Here is a 26,480-nt window from a genome sequence, read left to right as displayed (position 1 = left end):
TTCACGATGATTAAAAGAACCTTCACATCTTCTTGATGTTGTAGTCATGGACTCCCCCCTTGTTGCACACAGAGAGCCTGTGAGTCCTGGCTGAGCTTCCTGGAAACCCCGAACGTTGAGGCTAAATCTCCTCCTAATGTCCAAGAAATCATGTCAGCAGAATCCCAAACTGGTCTTGTAAAGATTATTGACAAATCCAGTGCTAAAGAAGATGGAGCGCCTCACAAAGACAGTGATGAAACTAAATGGGAAAGAGAAGTGAATGCCAACCATTGTGACCAAAACTATGGTGAAGTTGATCATTGTGAGGCCAGAAATGAAAAGACTGGCTTGTTGAACAGTTTTGATGACAATAAGAATCTAACTGATGAAAGAAGAAGCATTTCTGCTCCTGATCATGATAATAAGAAGATGAACGTTAATGAGGAAGAGTTGAAGGACAGTATCCAACAGCAAACATTCATCCCTAATGTAATTGTGGAGCCTGGACCTTCAAATGAAAGCCCAAAGTTAAACATCTCTAAAAATAGTCCAGAAAAACAAGGGACAGATGTGGAAACTGGGAAAGTGGAGTCCAACCGAAGCTACATTTTGGGCTACTTTGCTGGGAAGCTGTCCGACGCTTACAGAGATGCTGGTAGAAGGTTACAGGGTACACGGGACATTATTCGTAATGTCCAAGTAGGTGAAATGAAGGTTGTTCTTTCTCAGTATGTAACCATGATGTCGAAAGAGTTCCCTCTGATTTCTCAATTGCGGCTAACGCCAAAACCGGAGACTTGCATCCTTCCAGAAAACAAAGTAAGTTTGGTGAATCTTCAAAGGAAGTGCGCTCTTGTTCCACATCAGATTTGTGGGAAATCTGAGATCCCTGGTGTCTCAGGATGGCCCGAGGGCTCAGTGTCCTCTGTCAAAAGCACAAGTCCTCAAGTGTTTCAGCAGAAGTTGGTGCATCTGCCGGCGGCTTTGTCCCAGTTACTGTCACTTTCAACTCAGCAGATGCTAGAAAGGATCGAATCTCTGGCTCCTCAAATGCAACTCGGCAAACTTCTTGGCATCTTCTGGCTGAAAACAGCCCACAGCAAACAGCCAATCCCCAAACCTGAATGCTTGGTTTTGTCAGAAAAGATTATAGCATTGGTGTCAAGTGAAAGACATGACACTTTAGTTATTTGTCACCATTTTGGTCTCATGGAGGTCAAGACAGTCCAGATTGGTTTGGCAGGGCAGCATGTCCGGCTATTGGGCCACGCTGAAGACTTGGTCTTAGCGGTGTTCACCCATAGCGCTGAGCTAACCCAGGAGTTCAGCAAGGCTTTACTGAAAGCATGTTCTCCTGGAAACTTCTCAAATTGTCACCCTTTACTCTCTGGTGACCTCATGACCCTCTCGTTGGACTGGGGGTTGAGTGTCGCTGACCTTGTGCTGGACAGCGGTGTTCACGTCACCTCCAGATTTAATCGGGTCCTCGCAGACCTGTTGTACATCGTCCACGGGAACATGGAAGGTCCAGGCAAACCTTCTTTGGCTGATATTGTTCCTCTGCTCTACACCAGTGTGAAGCTCCAGAACTCAACTCGTGTGCGTCAGGATGCCATCTTCCACTTCCTGCTAACAGACACTCACATAGCTCTTCTCCAGGAGGACGGGGTGTTCCATCCAGTGCCTCGGGGCTCCACCCTAGTCCCTGCCCACCCCCAGTTTCAGGGACTCAAACTCCGCAGACGCTCAGACATCAAATGTTTGTTCGTGAAGCAGGTCGATGGCTGCCTGGTGGTCGACGTTATGTTCACAGCTCAAAAACCACAAACCAATGAAAACATGGAGCAGCAGCGGCGGTTTTCCACCGGGGCAGAACTGCTGGCCGAGGACAGACGCCAATGTGATTCCTGGAAGTTATGTTTCGGATGTACTTCAGACGCAGTGACTGTGATCAATCACCTGTGTGTCTGAGTTACAAAGAATAGTCGTACATTTAACGAGTCTTCATACTCATCTGTGCTCAAAAATGTCCTGACATTTATGGAGTGAATTTCCTCCAAAACCAAACAAAACTAAACATGTTTTACAAATGTTCTGCACAAAGAAACACAACTTTGGTTTGAAATAAATGTTTCTAAAATATAAAATGCATTAAACATCATGATGTTTTGTTCACAAATGAGCATCCTATAAACTACTTTTGAATTCTCTAAATGTCTCTGAACTGTTGCATCGGCAATTTGCTGTGCATTTGTTCGACTACAAACCAGACTGTGTTTCTTAAAAAATTAGGAGCATTTGGTTTAGGATGAAATTTAGCTCCATAGATGGTTTTCATAGGAGTTATTGTGTCAGGTTTTGCTCTTAAACGAGTACAATAATCCCCAAAAATGAAGACGTGTATATGTACTTTTAAATCCGTTTTAAATATGTTTTTAATGTAATTATGTGAATGAGTCGATGAAACAAAGCATGTTTACTTGTAATTTCCCCTGCTTGTGTAATTTTTAGGGTTATAATGTAAAAACAGTTGACTGAAGCTAATGGAATGTCTGATCCTGATAGTATTATCCCTTTAGTGAAATAATTATAACACGAGTTAAACATTTAGTGGAAAAGAAAATGGGAATATTTGTAATAATAGTTATGAATGTAAAAGATGTTGTTAATTTAATAATAAAATTCTGTGAACACATTAATAAAGATTAGTTTTGTATGAATCTTGATATTGGTTTTCATTTCAGTTCTTCTGAAGTAACTCATGACTTTAATTGCCATCTATTTTCTGAGCCAATTCCTCCTCCTCCTTCTTCTCCTCCTATTTTTTTTTTTTTTCCTGATGACTCATCTTGCAGCACTTGGTATCTCGTCCTCTTGTGTCAAGCTCCACCGGCGTCCAGGATCCCGTTAAAGTTAGCATTCCTCGTTACGTCCTCCGTGGACAAGGAAAGGACGAGCACTTTGAGTTTGAGGTGAAGGTGAGTCTGCGTCTGTTATCCTCTGTTTTGGAGGGTTTTTTTTTTTTATGTTTTCCTTTTTTAAATCCGTTTCCATCTCATTTGTCCCTCTGGCCTCCTTCAGATCACTGTGATGGACGAGTCGTGGACGGTGTTCAGACGTTACAGCCGCTTCCGGGAAATGCACAAGAGCCTCAAGTTGAAATACCCAGAGGTGAGAAGGAGATCCGATAAGACTGTAGTAGTAGTTATTATCATGAACTCCATCAGTCTGAGGTGTTTACAGCCGTGCAGAACATACTTCCAATATATTCAGGTGTTTTTATTTATGTATTAGTAATTTTTTTATTATGTATTAGTAATAATGATAATCCTGCTATAGTGGACGTTCTGCGCGCCTTTGTCCGTCCAGCGCGTTCGCTGCCAAACTTGCCAAATAAACAGAAACATTACCTGACTATCTACTACGCACAACTTTATGTCCGTATTCAAATCTTGTGAGGTATGCTGGGCGATTTTACCTGGGTCCCAGCTCACCACAGACCAGGTCGCAGCTAACCACAGACCGGGACCCAGCTCTGGCACAATTTTATGTCCATATTCTACTGTTGTGAGGTATGCTGGACGATTTTATCCGTCCTGGCTTGCCCAGCCGTCTTGGCTCACTCAGCCAGGCACAAGAGATGTGACGTTCACGGACAAGTCGAGTCTTTTGAACGGCTCTTTTAAGTGAACAACAACAACCAATTCATTGTGAGCCGTTTGTTTATGAGCTGTTCTTACATTCAAATTACCCACACTGCCTTCATGCTTCATTTGTGTGTCCATGAGTCTGAATTGTCCACGCTGCCTTCACCTGAACGACTAATGACATCTCGAAGTTTGAGTTGTCCCAGCACACCCCATTCTAGTGCTGGGCGATATAGAAAAAATCATATATCACGATATGGATTATTTTATATCACGATAACGATATATATCACGATATGCCACAATACAGTATGTTTTCAGTTATTCTCTGAAAAGTTTGACAAAAATTTCATTGCTTACTTTTCTCCAACTTTAATTTGAAGTGACATTTAACTGAACTGTCACAAATGAGAAACATACATTTTTAGTGCAGCAATATAAATGAATCAAATGAAAACAGCTGTGCTTACGACTGGGCATAACGTACCTTTGACGAGGTCTTGAACACTGTCCTTCTCAACTACATACACGGGAGCCATGCCTTTACAAATGTGACGTGAGATGGCACATGTGATTTGTTTATGGCGCTGGGACGTTTTCTCATACAGCGTGCCTTGTGCGAAAGACTGCTTTATCTTCGGCTGGCTATAGTTTTTCTTTTCGCAACTTGCCCCTGCTGTTTGACAACTTGGTTTAGCTCAGATTTTTTGGATTCTTATGTATTCTTTTTCGTGGACCGTCTTTAGGTGATAGAAGAGGTTTGTTGTGTTGGCATCGGGCACAGGAATAGTCTTGTAGCATAGTTTGCATATGGCCGTCTTCTGCTCCGTGTCGGACCTTTTGAACCCAAAATGTAACCAAATCACAGACGTACCCCCTCTTTTCGGTAAAAGTGCTTCTTCTTGGGCTGCCTGCGTAGCTGTCTCTGTCTGTTGCAACTCTGGGCATGAAACTTCAACCTGTTGCGCTTCCATTGTTCAGCACTCATGAGTTAGGTAATGTAAAGCATGTCGCAAACCCATGTGAGAATCAAAGAACGTAAAGCAGCGTCATGTCGCAAAACCACAAGACGGAGTTTCTTTGCGAAAAATCTCTTTTTTATTCATCTTTATTTTCACTTATATAAATTTAGAATATGCATGGTGACAAGACAACACTAATACAATCGTCGCAGGCTATTTAATGATATATTTGCTGTAATAATTGATAAAATTAGGTTAGAAACAATAGAAGAGAAATGTGGCACGATAGACACTTTTCTATCGTCCCCACGATATATATCGTTATATTGCCCAGCACTACCCCATTCACGTGAACGCAGCTTCGTTTAACTTAGGGGAGGAGTTATCAGTGAGAGTCCAACTGAATGGACTGAAGACATTTACTGCTGTATCCAGGAGGAGCGACTGAAAAAAGTGGAGATGTGGGATTAACTGGAGGATCATATTCTTCCTATAAATGCAGATATGTGGTAGAAAAGCCGGGCCCTGGTGGACCCCAGCCTCACCACAGTTATGGTATGAAGTACCTGTCTGCTGTTCTACTCTATGAAACAGGCCGTGAAACACGCTCAAAAATCTGTTTCCTTTTACACATTTGAAGATTTTTCAAAAAAGTAACACAATAATTACTTTCCCTGGTAACTAGTTACATTTATGAAGGACTAATTCCATTACTAATTCCATTACTTTTTTTGGAAAAGTAATTAGTAACTATAATTAATTACTTTTTCAAAGTGATTTGCCCAACACTGGTGGTTATGCTGCTGTTCATGAAATTTCTACTGCCACCAGACCATGCTATAATGTGAAGGCTGCAGTTCACTACTGCAGTATGAATTTAATCATGCTTGACAGGCCAAACAAATACATGCTCTTCCCTTCATGCCTCACATGTTGGCTCAAATTATTACCTGCAAAATGCATGATTAAATGGTAGTTTACAAATGTATAGTGGTGGCAGACAACTTCTACTTATCATGCTATCATACAATGGCACCACGGGTACAGTGCCGCTAGTAATCTAAATGTATAAATGAATGTAAACTTTTGACGCAAAACCTCATGTCCCTGTTAATGAACACAGTTTTATAGTCAAATACAGTCAGATGCTATTGTAGCTGGATGTTCAGGGAAAACCATCAGTGATTTATTGTTATTATTTACTGCAGTGCAGAAAGGCTTCTGTATTTTATTTATTAATTTATTTATTTATTTAACCACAGCTGTTAACATCATGAAAAAAAGGACGACATAAAGGTTAAAACGGAAAACACTGCATCTTTGAGTCAAGTCAAACTCATCAAACACGACGGATAAACATTGTCTGCTTCCGTCAGTGTTGGTCATCTTATTGGCCGATGAATCTTCTGTGTTTCTGAACATGTTGAAGCACCGTTTTTTGGGTTTTTTTCGTGTGTCCTGCTGTTTGTAACATCTTCGTTTCTGTTCCAGCTTGCTGCTCTGGAATTCCCACCAAAGAAACTGTTTGGAAACCGAGATGAGCGGATGGTGGCCGAACGGCGGACGCAGCTAGAGGCAGGACACTTTTCACACAAGAAACTCACTGTAGAAAAACAGCACATGGGCGTTAAAGCAGCGCCACAGGAAACATCACTGACATCAACTCCTTTTTCTTTTTATTCCAGTAGAAGGAAGGATGCTTTTTCAGATTTTTTTTTCCCATTTCATTGACAAAGGCCACATATCCACATATCAGGATATTTATACAAACAGATATTTCTCTAATAATAATATCCTACACAAAAGATCGTTTTCAGAAAAGTTTCCATCTACATGAACCTACATAAATATGCCATAGAGCGCCATCATAGAATAGAGTAATCTTTATTGTCACTGTCACAGGAACAATGAAAATCAGTTTAGCAGCTCAGTTCAATTTAGCAGCAAAACATTTAGTGCTAAAGGGACTGTATAAGAGAAAATCTATATATATCACACAGAGTATTAAGAAAAAGTAGGACTGTGCAAAAGCTTTGAATAAAATATTAATACACTGTCCTCTCCGGGTCGGTGGGGAGTCTTTGCCCCAAGTGGAGGAGTTCAAGTATCTTGGGGTCTTGTTCACGAGTGAGAGAAAGATTGAGCGTGAGATTGACAGACGGATCGGTGCAGCGTCTGCAGTGATGCAGTCGCTGTACCGGTCGGTTGTGGTAAAGAAGGAGCTGAGCCGAGAGGCGAAGCTCTCGATTTACCGGTCAATCTACGTTCCTACCCTCACCTATGGTCATGAGCTTTGGGTCATGACCGAAAGGACAAGATCCCGGATACAAGCGGTCGAAATGAGTTTCCTCCACAGGGTGGCTTAGGGATAGGATGAGGAGCTCAGTCACCAGGGAGGAGCTCAGAGTAGAGCCGCTGCTCCTCCGCGTCGAGAGGGGCCAGCTGAGGTGCCTCGGGCATCTGTTTCGGATGCCTCCTGGACGCCTCCCTGGGGAGGTGTTCCGGGCATGTCCCGGCGGGAGGAGACCTCGGGGAAGACCCAGGACACGCTGGAGAGACTACGTCTCTCGGCTGGCCTGGGAACGCCTCGGGGTCCCCCCAGAAAAGCTGGAGGAGGTGTCTGGGGAGAGGGAAGTCTGGGCATCCCTGCTTAGACTGTTACCACCGCGACCCGGCCCCGGATAAAGCGGAAGAAAATGGATGGATGGATGGATTAATACACGTGCTACTAAAGTACTACTAGATTATGGGTTATGATAAACAAAGGTCACATGACTGTGATGCATTTTCTCTGTCAAACTGTATTATTCGGATATTTAACCCTGAACACACGCAAGAAAAAAAATGAGTTTAACAAAACCTACACTTTGGACAGAGTTTTAGAAATAATGGTTATCAGTGAAACCAGAGTTTTTATGTGGATGAGAGACAAAACACATGACAAAATATCTCTTTTTCTAGATACATGGGTATGTGTTTATGTGACATTAAACAAGTCATTGATCAGCTGTGTTTAGACATATCTGTTAGTTCCTACAGGGCTTTTTTTCCTCCGATTTTTCTAAAACCATCCAGTCACAAATTAACAGTGACGTAGATGGATCTTCACTTCTCTACCTGTAATGATCTACGTTGTCTTTGGAATGTTTTACACATTCATCCATTTTCTGAGGATTAGTCCAACACATTCTGATGCTGTGGTTTTATATTTACATCTCAGACTCTTGCATTTTGTTTTTTTAATACAATAACTGAGAATGAGATGATTTAAATGTATGCTTGTCTGAAAACCATGAAAAACTGGTGACAGTCACAGCTTTAGGAAACAGAATCAACAGCCGAAAAGTCTGATAACTGTCACCGTTTACAGATGATTTTTTAAATGCCAATCCCATTTCTTTTCTAATCAGACCTGTTCCATTTTCATATCTGGTCCTGAATCAGATTCACATCTAATGTTTTCCAATGTGACTTCAGTGTGAATGGTCCTGTTGCATTTCATCAGACTTTTAAGTCATTGAAATGTGACATGCGTCACCATTCTGCTATGGAGGAGGCGGGACCTGTAATCATCCATATTTACTTCATAAAAACGGTGTGATTCATGTTCACATATGAGTCTGATGGCATCACATTTATGGTGTAATGTGAACAACCACATTAAGAAAAACGTGTGTCATCAGTGACCTGCAGTGTGAACGTGATCTAAATGTCATCTGTCTTTGTGTAAATAAGTCTGAGATTGTAAAACTGTTTTCTTGTTTTCGCAGCGTTATTTGAGGAACTTATTCCGGGTGATGCTGTCATTATCCAGTTCTCCTCTCAGAACCGACAACGGTGACGACAGCGACAGTTTCCATCTATCCAAACATGCAGTCTGCGACTTCTCGCCGTTCTTCAAGAAGGGCGTATTCGAGTACAGCAGCCACGGCACCGGCTGACCCTGCGGCTACCACCATAAAACCAAAACTTGACCTGCTCGGTGCCTTTTGCCCTCTGGGCCTTGGGACGCCTCGGTCCAACGCTACAACCCACACTTTGTCCACCGTCCTCCAGAGACGTATCCTGTTAGAGGGTTAATTTATGGCACGAAGGCATGCACACATTCAGGCAATACAGAGGTAGGTTAGAAATATTTACATGTATAGAAACTTCACCTGAGAAAATGAACAAAGCAGAAAAGGATCAGAGCTTATTTCCTGTCAAACAAACAAAACCTGTTAACAATGTTCAACACACAGACAGTGTTTCTACAACTTCAGAAACAAATACAGCGTGTCTGACAAGAACAAAAATGTCATCAACAAAACAAAAAGAAAACAATCTTGACGCTAATTTTTCTGTAATGCCCAGAATAATTTGCCTCCACAGCAGGTGGAGCTGTTAGTCAGATTTTTGCCAAATAAGGCCCCCGCTTTTAGTTTCTATTCAGACATTATAAGGAGCAAATGTTACTTTTTTTTTTTTTTTTGGCAGATTTCATTTTAAAGAAGCTATTTGTAATATTTCCACATTGAAACATTTACTTAAGTTATTTTGCCAAAAATGATTTTAGAGAAATAAGTGACCTGTGTCGTCTTTCTACCGTCTACAGTATAAGCATAAGTAGAGGTAAACTTCATGACAAACAGTGGAGCTGATGCAAAAAATGTTTTATTCCATGAACAGAAGCTCTGAATGTCAGTCACGGTAGCCCCACCCTGAAGTGTTTTAACTATCACTCAATATAAACACACCATGAGTGTTGAATTCCCCACAGAGATTACAACTGCTCATCCTGCTTTAAAGGTAGACATTTGAACATGTGGGTCTATGGGGACTGGTTGTCCTCTGGTGCCTCTAGTGGACATCTGAGGAACTGCACTGGTTTCAGTAAGTTGATCAATAATGCATCAGCGATGATTGGTGATAAAACAGCTCATAGTTTAACAAAAACAGTTTCATTTGAGAATTGACCTTAAAGAGGTGACATTACTGAACGATCAGAAGATATTTAGAGCCAGTCAAGTCTGTTTTTGTTGGTTTTTGGCAGGAAATTATCTCCAGAAGCAGCTTTTCACTGTCATTTCATATGAGTGCCAACAACACACATAGCTTTTAACTGCACATCTAATAATAACAGTAATAATAATACTAATATTCAATCCAAAGAGTCTGTTTTTAAGTATAATACTCAGTCACATGTATCTGTAAATTGTTGACCACGGATGTTCATCTCCAGACTGTTTAGAATGACACCAAAATGTGTAATAATCTTGAAAATGGTGAGACTGTAAAGCATTATTTGATCCGTACACTTTGTGAACACTGGCAGCTTTAAACATTAATAGAAATGAAATGGTTTTTAATTTGAGCTCAAAGTCTTCCACATTTACAGACAGGAAACACTTTGTATCTGACGGAGGCAGAGTTTGACTTGAATTTGCTTTATAAGCCAAACCTTGTACATAGGATGTAAATGTTGATGTACATAGTTTTCTACACAGTGACGTTGTATCAGATGTAAACGGTGACGCTGAATGTCATTAAAGGGAACTCTGGCAACTCTGTCTGGATCATGAACTGGCGTCTGATTGGTCTGAACACGTCTCTGTCTGAACACATGCTTCATTACCTGCACTATTAAAATCTCAGGACAAAACTCCTAAAAATAAACATTTTCATAGATATTTGATGACGGTCACTGCTGCTTTACCTCCAGGTTTGTCAAACTCATTTTAGTTCAGGTTCCACACCCAGTTTGATTTCAACTGAGTTGGATCAGTAAAATAACCAGTAAATTATGTCAACTCCAATATTTTCTGAATGATTTTGAGTGAAAATAGTAAAATTATACGATGAAAATGTTACATAAAACATTTAGTGACAGGCACAACATGTTAATATTGTATTTAATTTTCTTAAGACATTTGAGGTTGTTCAGGTTATTCACATTTTTTGTAAATTTAAACATTTTCATGCAGTTTTACTTTTTTTTTTTTTTTTTACACTAAAGAAAAATTGGTTGTCATTTATAGGTTATTATGATAGTATTTTACTGGTCTGACCCACCTGAGATCATATTGTCGAAGCTGAACTAAAATGATTCTGACATCCTTGTTTAACATCTTCAGTGTAATTTTTTCACTACACGAATTTATCCCACAGGGTCAGATAGGACGCTTTGATGGCCGGTTTTGGCCCACAGGCTGTATGTTTGATACCCCTGGGTTAAACCCACCTCAAATCTGCAGATTTCATAAAATTTTCTCAGCTCATTACCTCAGATTAGCTTCAAACTTTCAGAAAATAATGTTATTAGTCCTAGTTGAACACCAGACAAAACCTCAGCCTTATGTCTTCATTAGTTTTTTAATCTGATTTTAGTGAAAAACAAGTAATTACTGTTGAACTGTTCATGATTGATGCATAACATGTCTTTAACTTCTGCAAAGAACATCCAGTTGCATATATTTGACAAATTACAGTTTGATGAAGACTGTTTAGAAAAAAAGTTTTGTCCTGGTTTATCTCCACATCAAAACACAACAGATCTTTCACATTTTAATACTTATTTGTCATGTAGTGTGGTATACTGACATGTATTTTTCAGACATACTTTTTTGGATCTGAGCAGGGCCATTTCTAGCTTCGTGGGGGCCCTAAGCAAGATGCTGTTTGGGGACCCCAAGTTTGTCAAACTATGATGAAGAGATACCTAAACCCTTTAGATGGTCTACTAAGATGCCACAATCTATTACACCTCATGAGCAAAACAGGCTACAGTTCAAATTAAACATCTTCAGTTGAGCCACTCAGGCAAGTTAACTGATAAAAAACTATAATACAAGGAAAACAACAATCCTCTATACGCCAATAAATAAAACAGATTTTCAGTTTAGAAAAAATCTTTAAATAAGAAAATACAGCCGATGAGATAACTTCTTTTTGATATCATGGTGTTTTTGTTTAATACTCTCACTAATGGGAATGGTAGGCGGGTAGCTGTCAATCATTTCCATGATATGCGTTGGCAGCCCACTACATCACTAACCGTGTGGCAGTGCAGTTCAACAAATATGACCTAATAATGTCACAAAACACCTGCCACAGCTCATCATTGCAGTTTATTTTATTTATATCCTACATTTATTTTTTAAGTATATAAGGGATCTAATAAACACATGAGATGGCTACAGATAAAGACAGGACATTTGAATTTTCCTCAGATGAGGCTGAGCATGTAGCTTTGGGGCCCCCTGGTGGCTTGTGGGCCCTAAGCATTTGCCTAGTTCGCCTAAAGCAAGAAACGCCCTGGATTTGAGGCATAGATAAATCATTTCACATGGATAATTTACTTTAAAAGATAAAGCAGTTTTTGGTAAGAGGGTTGGTTTTTTTAAGAGTATAACAGGGGTGTTAAGGTGAAACAGATCTGGAGTCGAGAAAAACTGAATTAAAATACCTGAATTAATCACATGAGTCCACATTGATCCACAAAGATGATCTAGAAACACGCAAATTCTGCTGAAAAGGTGAAAATTACTGTTTATTCATCTGTAAATTCCAAGTGTTGACCTGGTAAACAAACGATACATTTAGAAAACACATGTTCACTGTAGAGCTGCAACAAAGGACCATGGGAACATGTGATTGTTCACCTACACAGAGTTCAGACATTATTTGTACCATGGGACAAATACTGAAAACAGTCTATAAAAAATACGGGACTTTCTTTTCAGAATTCATGTGTGAAAAGGTGAGAAAAAAATTGACTAAATGTCCTGATTCATCTACAGAATTATTGCATCTCAAATAAAACTCTGTAGTTGGACAATTTATACACAGAATAATCTGAATATTTTTCACATGCTTTAAGTTGAGCATGTTCCACATCTGTCGTATCTGATTCTAAACCGGATGTTTCTGTCGGTAGAGTAACAGGAATTCAGATATTACAGATTAAAGCACCATCGGAGACATGGAGGAGGTTCAAGTCAGGGTTTAGGTCTGTTCAGGATTTGGTCTGCTGGTCTGAAGGGGATATCGTATGATGGGACGCCCAGAGCCTTGAGCCTCGTTGTACACGTCTGCAGCTGCTCATCGTACGCCTGCACATCAAAAAGCATCAAAAATACGTCAGTTCTAAATGGTTCAACAATGAATCTGTTTACATTCACACTAACACTCTGATTATTATCTGATTTATGGAGTTCTCAGATTAGTAGTGATCATGTAAACAACATAATCTAAAGTTTTTTTTGTAATTCTCTTTTTATAAGGATTTTCTGTGGTTCACATATTTATTCACATAACAACTGACCATTCTCATCCATTCATCTGAAAATTACAACAGAATCACACAGCGATACCCCCCATGACTCTACAGATAAGGATGATTGGTCCTCCCTCAGCAATACAAAAGATGTAGTTTATACAATACAAAATTAAGAGCTAAAATCCCTAGAACAGGAATGCTGGGATGCACATTTGTGATATTAAGAAATTAAAAGAAAAAAAAAACATCAATACAAAAGGGTTAAGAAGGAAAAAAGAGGTGAAATGGACATAAGACATGGCCTTAGATAAACGATGGTGGAACTGGTGGAACATACCTAATCCATCTTTACCATCTTGTCAAAAACAGACCTTGTTATAGTCTTATTGCAAAAGTAATTCTTTCCATCTTAAAAATGTCATAAATGATGCCAATCCACTCCTCCACTGTAGTTTGAATCTACCGTCACTACGTATGTACGAACTCCAAAAGAAATCCAATAATGGATTTAAATGTCTAAACCAGGGTTTATTGATTATCGTATTTCTGAAGTGCATGTAAAACGCATCAGATCTCATTAGTACAATCTTCTGATTATTAACAGGTATTGGACTTATATGGTCATGTAAAGGGTGAAACTGAACACCTCACCTTCATGTCCTGAATCAGCTCGTCCTGCAGAGTCATCACACGGGTGTTCTTAGAATCTAGGATTTCCTACAATAAAAAACACACCCTGAAACACCATGTACTTCTACTGTAACAGAGTACTTTTAATGGCATAGTATTCATAACAATGGAGTATTTTCATAACGGTATCTATATCTATTCAGTTGGAGTGATTGTAATTGTACTGCAACAGTATTAAAAGTACTATTGTGTACTAATACTTTTACTGTAAAGGAGGAGTCTGCAGTACTTGAACTCCTACCTCCAGCCTGTTAGCGGCGCTGTTGGCAGCCGCTGGCTCGACGTTGGAGGAGGCAATGGCAGCGCAGAGCTGCGCCTCCTTCGTCTCCAGATGCTCTGTCAGCGTCTTCATCTTCCTCTGCAGCAGCATCTCCTTCAGGCTGTTCTTCTGCTGGACGTCCACAATGGCCTGCATCTGCGACCTCTTCAGCTGGTCACGCTCCAGCTCCACCTGTTGGACACCGAGCAGAGGTTACAACAGGGCGGGTTCAGACCTGTGATGTCACACATCAGTGCGGCAGGCTGACCTTTTCAAATGCTGTCAGTAGGATGTTGTGCTCCACTGTCAGATGCCTCATCTCCTGCTCCATCTTCTTCACCCGCGCTCTGCTTGCCTGTCAACACAAGGTCACAGCGGATTGGTCAGATTCAGCTCTGATGTTCACACTGCACGTAAAAGTGGCTAAATGTGACTTTGACCATATGTGACTTGTGTGATTTTTTAAAATTTATTTATTTATTTATTTTTATGATAGTCTGAACAGCACCAGTCAGACCCAGTCCACTTTCATATCTAGTCCGGTCATGTCGCATTTCATCTGACTTTTACGTCACTGAAAAGCAACAGATGTCACCATTCTGCCATTCACTATATATATATATATATATATATATATATATATATATATATATATATATATATATATATATATATATATATATATATATATAAAATAAAATAAATAACAATACTAAAGTCAGAGGTCTAATCAGACTGTACTGGATCAGATGGGACCCGGACAGATCTATATTTACCTCCTTAGACACAGTGTGATGCATGTGATGTCACTTCAGAACCGAGAACAGAGTCTGATGGCAACACATTTACATTAGACGAACCACAAAAATCAGATTTCAGATGGAGTATTATTATGAAGGTGATGATCTGCTTAGTTTGGTTGTTTTCACTGAGGAGAAAACATCTCTATCTGATCCATCTGATTTTGTAATTCCGTAATTCTAGATGAACTGCTGGTTATCTTATGTTTTCAGTATATATATAAAGGGTTATTAAACATATGTATTAATTTATGTCCATTTATCCAATATATTTCTAAACATTCCCGTATAAAGACCCTGTAAAGTCAATGTATAGTAATGTGGAGTTTGGAGTAAAACCCATTCTACCATTAATTCTCACTATTTCACATTTTGACCCAAGACTGTATCTTGGAAACTACAGCGAACCAACATTTGGACTGACGTTTTTGTTATTAGTGACTCAAAATGGGTAAAGTTTCATTACTTTTACTCTGGAGGTCTTTTTACTCGTAGACCAGTGTTACTTTCTGCCCCATTTCCTCATGTATAAGAAACATAATCATCTCAAGTCAAATTCCACTCCTTGTCACAGAGCTGAACCTGAGTGAACACCCTGTTGTCTGGTGTGATCTGTGTGCAGTGAACGCACCGCGTCCTCGGCCTTTGACTGTTTGTAGTCGTCCAGGTTCTTCTGGAGCTCGGGCAGCTTCTGCTCAGCGTCCTGCAGGGACTCCGTCAGGCGTTTGTTCTCTTGCTGAGCATCTGTCAGTTTTCTGTCCATTCGGGCCAACTGGACCTTCAATTGTGAAACCTCATCCTGCAAAACCAGAAGCCGATAGTCAGGAACATCAGGAACATCATGTGTCTGTTCAGCCACTGGGAGAATCTCTAAACTTCAGAGATCACAGTCCACATGGATTTGGTGAACAAGGACATTTACAACTAAAAGGAAGCAGAAGAACAACTTCATTCATTCATTCATTTTCTGAACCACTTAATACTTGAGAGGGTCATGGGGGCCAGTCTAAGGTACCATCAGGTGAAGGTGGGGTCCAACCTGGACATGTTGCCAGTTCATCTTAGGGCAACATATACAGATGAACAACCACTGACACCTATGGACAATTTAGATGAAACAATTAATCATTAAGCTGCATTTCTTTGGACGGTGGAAGGAAGTCAGAGAGAACCCACGTACACAAGGGGACAAATGCCCCCCCCGATTCCTCTTACCATCAGCAGCCGGTGGTCTCTCTCGGTCTCCCGTTCGATCCTGGAGTACTGCTCCTCAGCGCCTCTCAGCGTTCTCTCGTGGTCCTGTTTCAGAGTCTCGATGCGGTTCGTCATCCGCTCCTGGATTTCTGCGATGTGAGCCTCCTTCTTCTTCTCCTCCTCTTGGACCATCAACAGCATCATCTTGTTGTGTCTGAACTCGATTTCTGTTTCAACAGAGGACATGATTTAGGGACACTTTAGTCCGGATTTACCTGTGAAGTGGACTCTCTGGTTCCCACCTCTGATCTTGGCGTCGTACTTGTTCATCAGCTTCACCAACTCCAGCTGGTGTTTCTGTGGAGAAGTAGAAGGTGACATGACTGTTGAATAAAACCAGAAGCAGATGAACCTGGACTAGGACCTAGACCCGAACCCACCTCCTGGAGCCGTTTGGTGCCCTCCTCGTTGGCAAACTCCTTGTCCTTTAGATCCGCCTGCAGGCCGTGCTTCTGTTTGAGGAGGTGGAGCTCAGAGTCGGCGTTCTGCTTCTGGACCAGTGATGTGGACAGGACACCGTCGGTCTTCTGTGCCGTGATGGCGTTGTGTTGCTCAGACAGGACATGCTTCAGCTTCTGCTTGTAGACCTGAACACACAAATCACACCATCAGTGTCCGACTGCAAGTCCAGATCCACAGTTTTACATGGACTTTAATGTCCAGGTGTTGCACAAATCCAGAATGTCCTAAAGTCGGCCTCTGGAAGATGTCTCCAGTGTCAGTTTGGGCGGAAACTGATACAGCACAGTTTTTAACTCATAAAGACCCAGTGTGACTTCTGCGGCACATTTTTTCTGTAGTTACCCTTTCTTAAGTGATTTATCATCATTTATTATAATATGTGTTTTGCATTTATTCAATAAAAATTAGGTATTTTCCTATATTTCATTCACTGATCATGTAAATGTTCATTAAGGCTCAGATTAAAGTTAATTGTCATAAAATCAAAAACAGAAAAATGAAGAAAAATGTGACTTTTTCAACAAAATCTATCATTAACTGAACACAAATCCAGTGTCTCCATCCACTGCCATTGATCCAACTCCATGGGTTTTACTGGCGAATCAATGTTGTAGAAGATGACGGTGTTTCCACGGTAACTACGGCGCAAGCCCGGATTAACCATATGGGCAACTGGGCAATTGCCCAGGGGCCCGCGACCTCTGAAGGGCCCTGGGTAGCTCGGGCATAACGAAAATATCTGGTTATCTTTTGCTTATAAATGAAACTGTCCGCTGCCTGGAGCCATTGCACTGCACAGAAACCCTGCTCCTGCTGCCTGTGACCATGAGCTGAGACCCTCTCCTCATTGGTCAGTCCAAAAAGGGAATCAGCGGTGAAGCAAATCAACATGCGTGCACTGAGCAGGATGTGAGACGTCAAGAACTACGCAAATCAAAACATTGCAAAAATGGAGAAGCAGCTAAGTGGGAGCGCCAAACGAAAATTAAAAAAGGAGAGGGACGTCCTGGGGTTGTGATGATGGGGCCCTTGAATATTGTTGCCCAGGGTACAATGAAGTGTTAATCTGGCCCTGCTACAGAGCCTCTGAATGTCTAAATAGGTCATATCTGATGACCATGAAAAGATAAATAACTGTATTTTACACCAATTATTGACATGGATTAATAGGTTTAATGGATCAGAAGTTATTAAACATTTTAGATGAGTAGATGGTTTTGGTCGCCAGTGGTTGTTTGGATCTTTATGGGTTAATTCCACCATATTTTACAGATAATTGTTCTTGTTTTAGCTCATTTAGAGTCTATTTTAATTGGTATTTAACATATATTAAGATTTTTTTTGTAAATCACCACCACTGCTTCTCATTGGAATCTCTTTATAATTCTATTTATTACATTTTTATTGTTTCCGGAATTAAGTGTGTCATTTTATCTTCAATTAAATTAAGGTTATCATCATCATCATAATAATAATATCAGTCTAAATTAATGAACAACAGAAAAGATAAGCCCTCGGTGAACAAATCAGTGCAGATCACTCACTAATAACAGAAAAAAGGTTCTGAATATAATTTACTGAGTCTGCGACCAGAACTAAAACAAACGAAGACATGAGGTTCAGGAGCTTTGAATAGAGGCTGTTATATGTAGATTGCTCCATGAACCTGTGCTGCCTGTTCATGTGCCTTACATTGATCTCCACACGGTGGCGCTCCTCTGCCTCCTCCCTCTCTCTGCTCGTGTGCCTCAGCTCAGCTTTGGTCTCCTCCAGGTTCCTCTTGGCGATTTCCCAGAAAGCCTGGACTTTGTCTCTCTCCAGCTGGAAGTAGCTCCTCTCTTCGCGCTCCCTGTCCAGTTCCTCTCGGAGGCGGATGATGTGCTCCTCCAGCTGCAGATCAAACATCAGCATCATTTCTATTTGTCCCGAAAACACCAGAAAACTAGAAGGAAAAACTGTTTTCAAAACCAGGTCCAATAAAGAGTCTTATTTTGAGCAGTACAAACACTACAAAAAAAATAGATGCCAAAGAGTTTATTGAAGTAAAATTAAAATAAAAACACATGAACCAAAAGTAAGATTAACTTTATTAAAATGCCCTTTGCATCACAAACTAAATGGAAATAGAAATCTTTCTTTTTTTTTTTTTTTGTAGAATAACTCCGGATGCAGTAGGTGTTCGTTTTACATCGACCTGCTGAAGCCCATGTAGGACACATTAAAACAGTGTTTTTCAACCTTGGGGTCGGGACCCCACATGGGGTCATCTGGAATTCAAATGGGGCCACCTGAAATTCCTAGTAATTGATAAAAAATAAAAATTAAAAACTTACTAATAAAAAATACATGGTGAATTGAGAGAGACTATCATAATCCATAAAAGACATGACAAACTCTGAAGCTGAAATTGATTAATTTTAGCAAAAAAAAAAAAAAAAAAGTCTCAGTTTTGAATGTCTGGGGTCGCCAGAAATTTGTGATGTTAAAATGGGGTCACGAGCTAAAAAAGGCTGGAAACCACTGCATTAAAACATTAACTTAACCCTCTAGGAAACACTGATCCCCAGACACTTTATTTCCTAAATTTTAGTGTTTTTTTATGAGTCACGTTGTGATGGAAATGAAGCTGAGTCATAAAAAAGAACAATGAAATACACTGGAGTAACAGTGGAATACTTTTGAGCTTAAACTTTATATTCTCAGTTAAAACACAAAGAAAATGTTACAGAATTTTACTTGCATATCTAATGTTAAAATATTTCATATGTTTAGTTTGTTCATTTTGAGATATTTTTCCATCTTAAAACCACAAATTACATCTGGATTGTCACTCAGGACAGAAATAGTCTACTGCTTTGATAGTGATAGTGATCATTATCTATAAACTGATATGAACATTTGTATCATATTTTTAGGCGGGGTTATCTGTATTTCTGCTCTTCATCGGTTCCTCTGTGATTCAACAGGATCTCTGCTCATGTTCAATCTGTTCTGCACATTTTGTCCAAAATAATCAAATTAAAAGTAAAATCCCTCGTATTCTATTATGTTTTTACTTGGGGGACGATTTCGTGTTTTACTATAGAAGGGGACATGTCCTAAATCTACACATTTGTCCATACTGGACACCAGAAAGGACAGAAATGTGGAGAAAGTTGGACCAAACTCCAGAAGCAGCAGCTGCTTTAGTTATTGATGCTAAAGGCTGTTAGCAGTGTTAGCTTCCTGTCCCCCAGTCTCACCTGGTCTTTGGACATCTCCTCCGTGGACAGAGCATCTACCACGGCGGTCTGCTTCGCCTTCTTCCCGGACTTCTTGGTTTTACTTTTGGGAGGCTGGGGAGAAAGTTAACCGGCATTTTAGTCGCAGACAGGGACCGGTGGTCTCCGGTGTCTGACACGGGACACTAACGGGCTCCAAATGAAGCTAATGCTAACATTTAAACACATGAGCATTGACATGAAAAAGGCAGGAAACGGAATTGAACTCACCATGTTCACTTATGATCCAGACCCTCCAGGGTAAATGTCTTCACTGACTGTTTAGGCTAACTGATGCTAACAGCAAAGTGCTAACTGTACACATGACCGCTACCATGGCAACGACGTCACATGATTGTAATTATTAAAAAACTTTATTGACATCATATCGTTTGAGAATCATTTACATATTGGCTTAATTTACATTGTTAATTACTCATTTCCCTTTTTAAAATCTGTACATTCCACATTATTGAACATTTTGTAAATTCCTATGTATTTTTATTTGGATGTATTTATATTTTATTTGTGTGTCTCTTTTGATTTCTCTATATTCTAAATGTTTATTGTTTATTGTTGTTGTTGCCTGTGAAGGCACCGAGACAATTTTTTTTGTGTATGTGAAAACGTACTTAGTGCTACAGTTCATTCTGATTATGATTTATCACCTAAACAAAGGTAATAGACTTTTAACCCATAAAGACTTATGTGTGACTTATGTGGTAGCTCTCAAAAGAATTTTTCTCTCTATTTAACGTTTCTTAAGTGATTTATCACCGTTTAATGTAATATTATCCTCTGTATTTTGTGAATTTTCAGTGAAAAATATCAAGTTATCACATCAAGTATGTGATAGTTTTTATGCTGTTGTGTATTCGTGCATGCTGTACCGCATTTGTCCAGCAGTCACCGCCAAAGCGTTCTGGCCATAGCAGTGTGAATTTAAGACTATTGTATTGCAAAATCACTAATATAACTAAAAATATTGGTCCTATCAACTTGCCATTTTTGCTACTGTCTTCCTTGACCAAAAACACATAAATATGCCAAACTGCAGCAGTCAGCTCTTTCTGAATTTTGTGTGAATCCCTGGACACACACACATACAAACACACACACACACAAAAAAAACACACACAGAGGCCTCTTGGCTTTTATAATATAGATTGTGCAGTTTCAAATACTCACACTCACACCACTAAGCACAAAAAAAATTGCTTTTCATAAGTAGCTATGAAAATATACTTCATTTATATTATATTCTGCTTAATTTGAGCAATTTTTTTTTTTTACCTTCATCTTACCTAATTATGGATATCAAGATTTTAACGCATTAAATGCCTTTTTTTCATGGTGTCACCATATTTTCAAATGTAGGGAAAAAAAACAACAAAATAGAAAACATTCATTATTTTCAATATATTATAAAAAGTACATTTTTGTGTTGAATTTCTGCACCCTCATACAAAGACATACTTCTCAGGATTAAAGCTTAAGGGAGAGGGAGATCAGCGCCATCTAGTGGTAACACCATGTTTTTTCATCCATGTGCTAAACATGGTCAAAATGATGTCATTAAGTGGAGCCAATTGTTAAGTTCCAATGCAAAAGCTGAGACTGACACCCAGAAATAATAAAACACAATTTGTGCTGAACAGTATGAGTGTAGCACTTGTTTGTACAGTGTGTTTTAGACTTACTGCAGGATCTGGAAATAATATAATAAAATACAAATACACAGTTTGGCCAGACCTCATGTCATGTGTATGAACACAGCCAAAACTTATCTATATTTTAAAAAATTAGGAAAGAAAAGCATGTAAAATGAACACAATGGTCCGAACAACTTCCAAAATACATAACTATAAGCCCTGAAATGAAAAAACCTCCACTTTATCCATTATTTTCCATTCTTTTTGTCTTCTTGAGTCTGTACATCATTACCAACTTTCGCATGTTTTTCATTGTAATTTGGACAATGAATTCATACATCATGTCATATTATTGTTCTGATTATTTACCAACAAACCAACAAACACAGCCACCAAATAAAAACAGCCACCACCAGACACTTATTTATGGTAAAAACATGGCAAACTCTCATCACATCTATGGAGAGAACTTTCAGAGCGGTTATCCTGATGAAATGTTTGTTTATTATCATAATATTCATGATTTAAATTAAGTGAAAAACCACCGTGATTATAACAATAACAACAGTAAAGTATTGTGATAATGATGCATAAAATAACATGTGCCTCATTATGTCCATTCTGTTTTTAGTGCATGTCTCATTAAGGGCTGATATTTAGTGGCTGAAGTGGATTTTGGGCGAGTGAATAAACAGACTGGTTGTTGTGACGGTCTTTGGTTTTGCTAACGACGCTGTACAGATGTTCTCCGTGGGCAGTGGAGTCCATGTTCACCCAGGAGTATGGACTTTCCACATCAGGCTCCATCATCGTCCCCGTCCCGCCATCTTTAATCTCCTCGTAGACCACCTCGGCCGTGGTTTTATTAGGTGGAGACATCCTTCCTCTTGAGCAGAATCTAAAGGCTGCGATGCCCAAAAGCGCCAGCATCACACCTACGATGACCCCGACTGGTATTTTCCAAGAGTCTGACTTCTGTGGGATCTGTACATCATCTCTGTTTCTGTCAGACTCCAGTGGGTCCTGGTCTAGATCGTGGGTTCTGGGTGGGTTGGTTGGACCGTTTCCTTCGGTCACATTCAGATACACACGTTTTGAATTACACAGGTACATCCTGGAGTCAGATCTCTTCACGTTCAGGATAAGCAGTGACCCATTGGACAGGACTCTGTAGCGTTCATCTCTTGGCCCAGTTTTGGTCTCCGCTTCATTCTTTATCGGAATAACCGGTACTAATTTTCCATTGGTGTCGTAGCGGGTCCACATCACATTTCCGTTAGTGTGAGGACAAGGCAGCATCGCCATAGCATTCAGGTTCACAACCACCACAGGTTGCGCTGTCAAGGTAAACACAAGCATCAGTCAATAGCCCCTTTTCCACCAACATTCCCAGGAACTTTTATTACCAGGAACATATTTACCTGGGTAAATAAATTCTTGGTGTAACGGATATAGTTTCAAGTTGTCAAGTTGCTATGGCAACATATTAATCTGATTATTATGTTTTAGATTTTGGGGTTAATTGTATTTTGCATTTCATTATTGAAATATCTGATTTGTTGTAACATAAGTTGTTTTGTTAAGTCAAATAAATATTTGTACGTATTTGTAAGTTCATCATGGTCAAAGTTCATATATTGTCATGTGACCCTCAACATGGAAGCGAAGGACAACGCGGGACGAAAGGACAGATCTGGCGGGTCCGAACAGAGAATATTACATCCCCGTCCCTCTTATGTTGGTTATCCAGGCGAACATGGTAACGGTGACTTTTAATTTATGTTAACAGTGTTGTGTATGAATGACGTTTAAGTAAAATCTTGTTTAATTTTCTGTTTGTATTTAGTTTTCATGGTGTACCACTATCTTCTGTGAAGAATAAACTTGCTGAGGACATCAGTATGAAGTGTGGACACATTTAATAACCAGCAGTTATACCTGGTAATGTGTGTGGTTTGTGTTTCCACCTAAAGTTCTGGGAAATTTATTTCAGATCAGTCTTGGTCGTTTCTGGTCACCTGGGGTGCTGTAAGGGGGGGGGGGGGGGGGGGCAAATGTGACAAATTCATGAGGCCAAGCATTTGTGGGGAGCCCATAGAGCAGTGGAGGGGGTCCAGTGGATACAGGTTAGTTGTGAAAATTCCGTGTAAGGTCTGTGGTATTGTAGAGGCGTAGAAGCTGGGAGTCGGATGTTGAAAGCATGTTAAGTTTCACTTTTGCTTCACGCCAGCATGAGTTACATTAGTTATAGACCGCACCCCCACGTACATAACTGCTGCCCCTACCCCACATACATAACCCCCCCCCGACAAATAGAAAAGATACTGAATTTTATAAAGGGCCCACAACGTTTAGCTTTCATGGGGCCCACAATTGCAAGCAGTGCGGTCCACTTCTCGTAGCTTCTCTTCTTTTGCTCCATTTTCCAAATGGTCAAAACAGAAATGGTAGAAATGGAATAAAACATTTGCAGACACCTCTAGATTAAACATGGAGGGTGAATGGAAGTATGAAACACTGACAGTGTGTTCCACCAATCAACGTTCTTCAACACATTGCCCTGCGCCAAGAATTCCAGAAATCTGAAAAGGAACTCTTTAACCAAATAGGCTAAACCTTGTATTCATATCATAATTCATTTAATTATGAGCAAAAAAAAAACTTGGAAAAACTGTTCACATCAAGCTTTCACTAATAATTCCAGCTATAAAATGGAAATTTCTAATGCAAGAGGAAACATAACAGATAATCAAATAAATAGAAAACCCCAGCTGTCAGTTGAAGGTAAATAAAACTTAGTATCATTAATAAAGCTGATCATCAATATAAGATTCTGAAGCTTGTTTTGTGATTTTCAGATGGGAGTTATTCCAATCTGATTCTGGAGACATAATTTACTGGATTATTTACAAGAGTCAAAAACAAATTCAACAAATCACAAACTGTTTTAGGGATTGTCTAATTATTAATCTAAGAACAGCAGTTTCAGGTCTGGATCTGTCATCTAAATGTTGGGAAAAAACAGCAAAACATTCCTAGTTTTGCATTTTCACCAATAGATTGAAGGTTTTACCAGTCAGAAACTGAGTCTGAACTGAATCTAATCCTGATTTAACTAGTCTACGTATCAAGATTTTAGTTGTAGACCTGGGCTAATGCTGATTGGGATTTTTTTTTTTTTTTTGCACATAGAATTAGTTCCACAAATTAGACACTGTATTTTTTTAGTCGTTCGTCTCTCTAGGATAATCTAGTCCAGATCTGACTGGACCAGTTACATTGGTTTTATTTCTAGACCTGGTCTTATGTGGCGTTTTTGTGGAGAAACAGTGAAATGTTCCTTTTTCATATATTAAAAACTGGAATAACAGACTTTACTCATCAGACAATATGATTTTAATGGAATCTTTGGCCCCTTTCGGATAATCTAGTCCAGATTTATAGTGGTTATACATTTTGTTTTCAGTTTCTCTAGATTAATGTAGTCCAGATTAGTCTAAGGAAAGTGGTTTTACAGCTGAACCTGGACTAACATGGTTTACATGTGGAGGAAAATAATAATATGTAGAAATAGATTAAATGTTTAAAAAATTAGAAACTTGCTTCTCTTGGGTAATCTAGTCCAGATTTTACTCATCTAAGGAGAGTGGTGGTTGTTCTGGTCCTGGTCTAATGTGGTCTAGATGTGAAAAAGCAGTGAAATGTCTGTTTTCTTCTACATTCTCACGAATTTGAAAGGTTTCAGATGGCATTATATCTTCATCTCAAACATCTAATGTACTTTTCTAACATCAGGAAGTAGAGAAAAAAAAATTGACATAGAAACCATCTGCCACCAGACTGAATGAAAATAATCCAAACTCTGAACATGTGAGATTTTCTTACCAGATAAACAGCCACCGAGGGATCCAGACATGAGAATCCAAAACCAAAGCAGCATTTCTGCAGTTTGTTGACATCATTTAATTTGAAACGGCAGGAAAACTAAGTGAGGATTTAACACAAGTAGAACTAATGACTAATCCACAGCATGGGAGGAAGTGAAACATCCTTTAAAGAACTCTGAAACAGCTGAATATGTTGGAAAAATGCTATGACTTCGCTGTGCTTGTAGGCGAATGAGTGAACCAATGTTGATATTTAACTTATCATATCTTTGGGTCTGGACTGGATGGGCCTACTTCTGTGCCCCCTCCAGCACCCTAGCAAGGGTATAGCTGGTCCATGGCTCCACGTCCGGGACAAAAACCGCATTGCTTCTCGTCAATCTGAGGTTCAACTACTGACCATACCCTCTCCTCCAGTACCTAGTGTAGACCTTATCGGGGAGGCTGAGGAGTGTGATCCCCCTAGTGTATTGCTAGGGTGCTGGAGGGGGCATGGGAGTTTGCCCATCCAGTCAGCATGTGTTTTGTAAATCTGAAGAACGCTTACGACCGTGTCCCCAGGGGCACACTGTGGGGGGTGCTCCAGGAATACGGGGTGGATGGCCCCTTGTTAGCGGCCCTTCAGTCCCTGTACCGAAGGAGTGCGAGCCTGGTCTGCATAGCAGGTAATAAGTTGGACCTGCTCCTGGTGAGGGTTGGACTCCGCCAGGGCTGCCCTTTGTCATCGGTTCTTTTCATAACTTTTATGGACAGAATTTCTAGGTGCAGCCGGGTGGGGGAGGGGGTTGAGTGTGGTGGCAGGATGATCTCGTGTCTGTTTTTTGCGGATGATGTGGTCCTCTTAGCTTCATCGAGCAGCAACCTCCAGCTCTTGCTGGGGCAGTTCGTTCGCAGCTGAGTGTGAAGCAGCTGGGATGAAGATGAGTACCTCCAACTCTGAAGCCATGGTCCTCAGGTGGAAAGAGGTGGAGTGCCCATTCCAGGTCAGGGAGGAAGTCCTCCTGGAGGAGTTTAAGTATCTTGGGATCTTGTTCACAAGTGAGGGTAGGATGGAGCAGGAGGTTGACGGGCGGATCGGGTTGGCGTCTGCAGTGATGCGGACACTAAACCGGTCCGTTGTAGTGAAGAGGGAGCTAAGCCAAAAGGCAAAGCTCTTGATTTAACGGTCAATCTATGTTCTGACCCTCACCTATAGTCATAAGCTCTGGGTAATGACTCAAAGAATGAGGTCAGGGGTACAAGCAGCTGAAATGAGTTTCCTTCGCAGGGTGGCCGGGCTCAGCCTTAGAGACAGGGTGAGGAGCTCAGACATCCGGGAGGGACGTGGAGTAGAGCCGCTGCTCCTCCACGTCGAGAGGAGCCAGTTGA

General features: G+C 40.2%; 3 protein-coding genes across 10 annotated transcripts in view; 1 reads left to right on the top strand and 2 right to left on the bottom strand.

The window, feature by feature from the left end:
* kif16ba (kinesin family member 16Ba) overlaps positions 1–10,140 on the top strand; it is a 38,305-nt gene extending 28,165 nt beyond the window's left edge. For 3 of the 6 annotated variants that reach the window (XM_030133815.1, XM_030133828.1, XM_030133823.1), the window contains 4 exons: positions 2,838–2,960; positions 3,064–3,153; positions 6,083–6,166; positions 8,362–10,140. In XM_030133815.1, coding sequence (XP_029989675.1) covers positions 2,838–2,960; positions 3,064–3,153; positions 6,083–6,166; positions 8,362–8,532 — 468 coding nt within the window. In that variant the 3' untranslated portion in view covers positions 8,533–10,140. Of the gene's footprint in view, positions 1–72; positions 2,256–2,837; positions 2,961–3,063; positions 3,154–6,082; positions 6,167–8,361 lie in introns of those variants that run through there. The other 3 variants (XM_030133800.1, XM_030133807.1, XM_030133791.1) reach the window with 1 other exon arrangement.
* A 1,954-nt stretch (positions 10,141–12,094) lies between these two features.
* On the bottom strand, positions 12,095–19,936 carry LOC115422429 (dynein regulatory complex subunit 4-like). Of its 3 annotated transcripts, XR_003935843.1 has the most exons (12): positions 19,805–19,936; positions 19,556–19,648; positions 18,006–18,203; positions 16,232–16,438; positions 16,094–16,148; positions 15,813–16,018; positions 15,229–15,396; positions 14,066–14,152; positions 13,780–13,989; positions 13,500–13,565; positions 12,476–12,681; positions 12,095–12,293 (listed from the first exon to the last, which is right to left on the bottom strand). XR_003935843.1 is itself a non-coding variant. In XM_030138792.1 (11 exons), the coding sequence occupies exons 2-11, from the start codon at positions 19,588–19,590 to the stop codon at positions 12,568–12,570; spliced, it is 1,398 nt and encodes a 465-aa protein (XP_029994652.1). In that variant the 5' UTR covers positions 19,591–19,648; positions 19,805–19,936; the 3' UTR covers positions 12,095–12,567. The 3 variants fall into 3 exon arrangements, 2 of the variants coding, with proteins under 2 accessions (XP_029994652.1, XP_029994640.1); XM_030138792.1 differs by having other exon boundaries at positions 12,095–12,681; positions 18,006–18,255; XM_030138780.1 differs by having other exon boundaries at positions 12,095–12,681.
* A 1,383-nt stretch (positions 19,937–21,319) lies between these two features.
* On the bottom strand, positions 21,320–25,248 carry LOC115422465 (uncharacterized). The gene is made up of 2 exons (XM_030138822.1): positions 25,111–25,248; positions 21,320–22,562 (listed from the first exon to the last, which is right to left on the bottom strand). Exons 1-2 carry the CDS (start codon positions 25,163–25,165, stop codon positions 21,868–21,870), a joined length of 750 nt encoding a protein of 249 aa, XP_029994682.1. The 5' UTR covers positions 25,166–25,248; the 3' UTR covers positions 21,320–21,867.
* Between the last annotated feature and the right edge of the window lie 1,232 nt (positions 25,249–26,480).

This window comes from Sphaeramia orbicularis, chromosome 1 (genome assembly GCF_902148855.1).
Source record: "Sphaeramia orbicularis chromosome 1, fSphaOr1.1, whole genome shotgun sequence".
Classification (NCBI taxonomy): Eukaryota; Metazoa; Chordata; class Actinopteri; order Kurtiformes; family Apogonidae; genus Sphaeramia; species Sphaeramia orbicularis.
This window is presented reverse-complemented; position numbering and strand designations above follow the sequence as displayed.

Bases quoted from the DNA above. Each gene is read 5' to 3' on its own strand.
- LOC115422429 (XM_030138780.1), bottom strand. The intron at 16,019-16,093 runs GTGGGAACCAGA...CTGTTGAAACAG, and splicing joins GTACGACGCCAAGATCAGAG to AAATCGAGTTCAGACACAAC. The intron at 13,566-13,779 runs GTAGGAGTTCAA...TTTTTATTGTAG, and splicing joins GCGCCGCTAACAGGCTGGAG to GAAATCCTAGATTCTAAGAA.
- LOC115422465 (XM_030138822.1), bottom strand. From the start codon at position 25,165: ATGCTGCTTTGGTTTTGGATTCTCATGTCTGGATCCCTCGGTGGCTGT. The intron at 22,563-25,110 runs GTAAGAAAATCT...TTACCTTGACAG, and splicing joins CCTCGGTGGCTGTTTATCTG to CGCAACCTGTGGTGGTTGTG.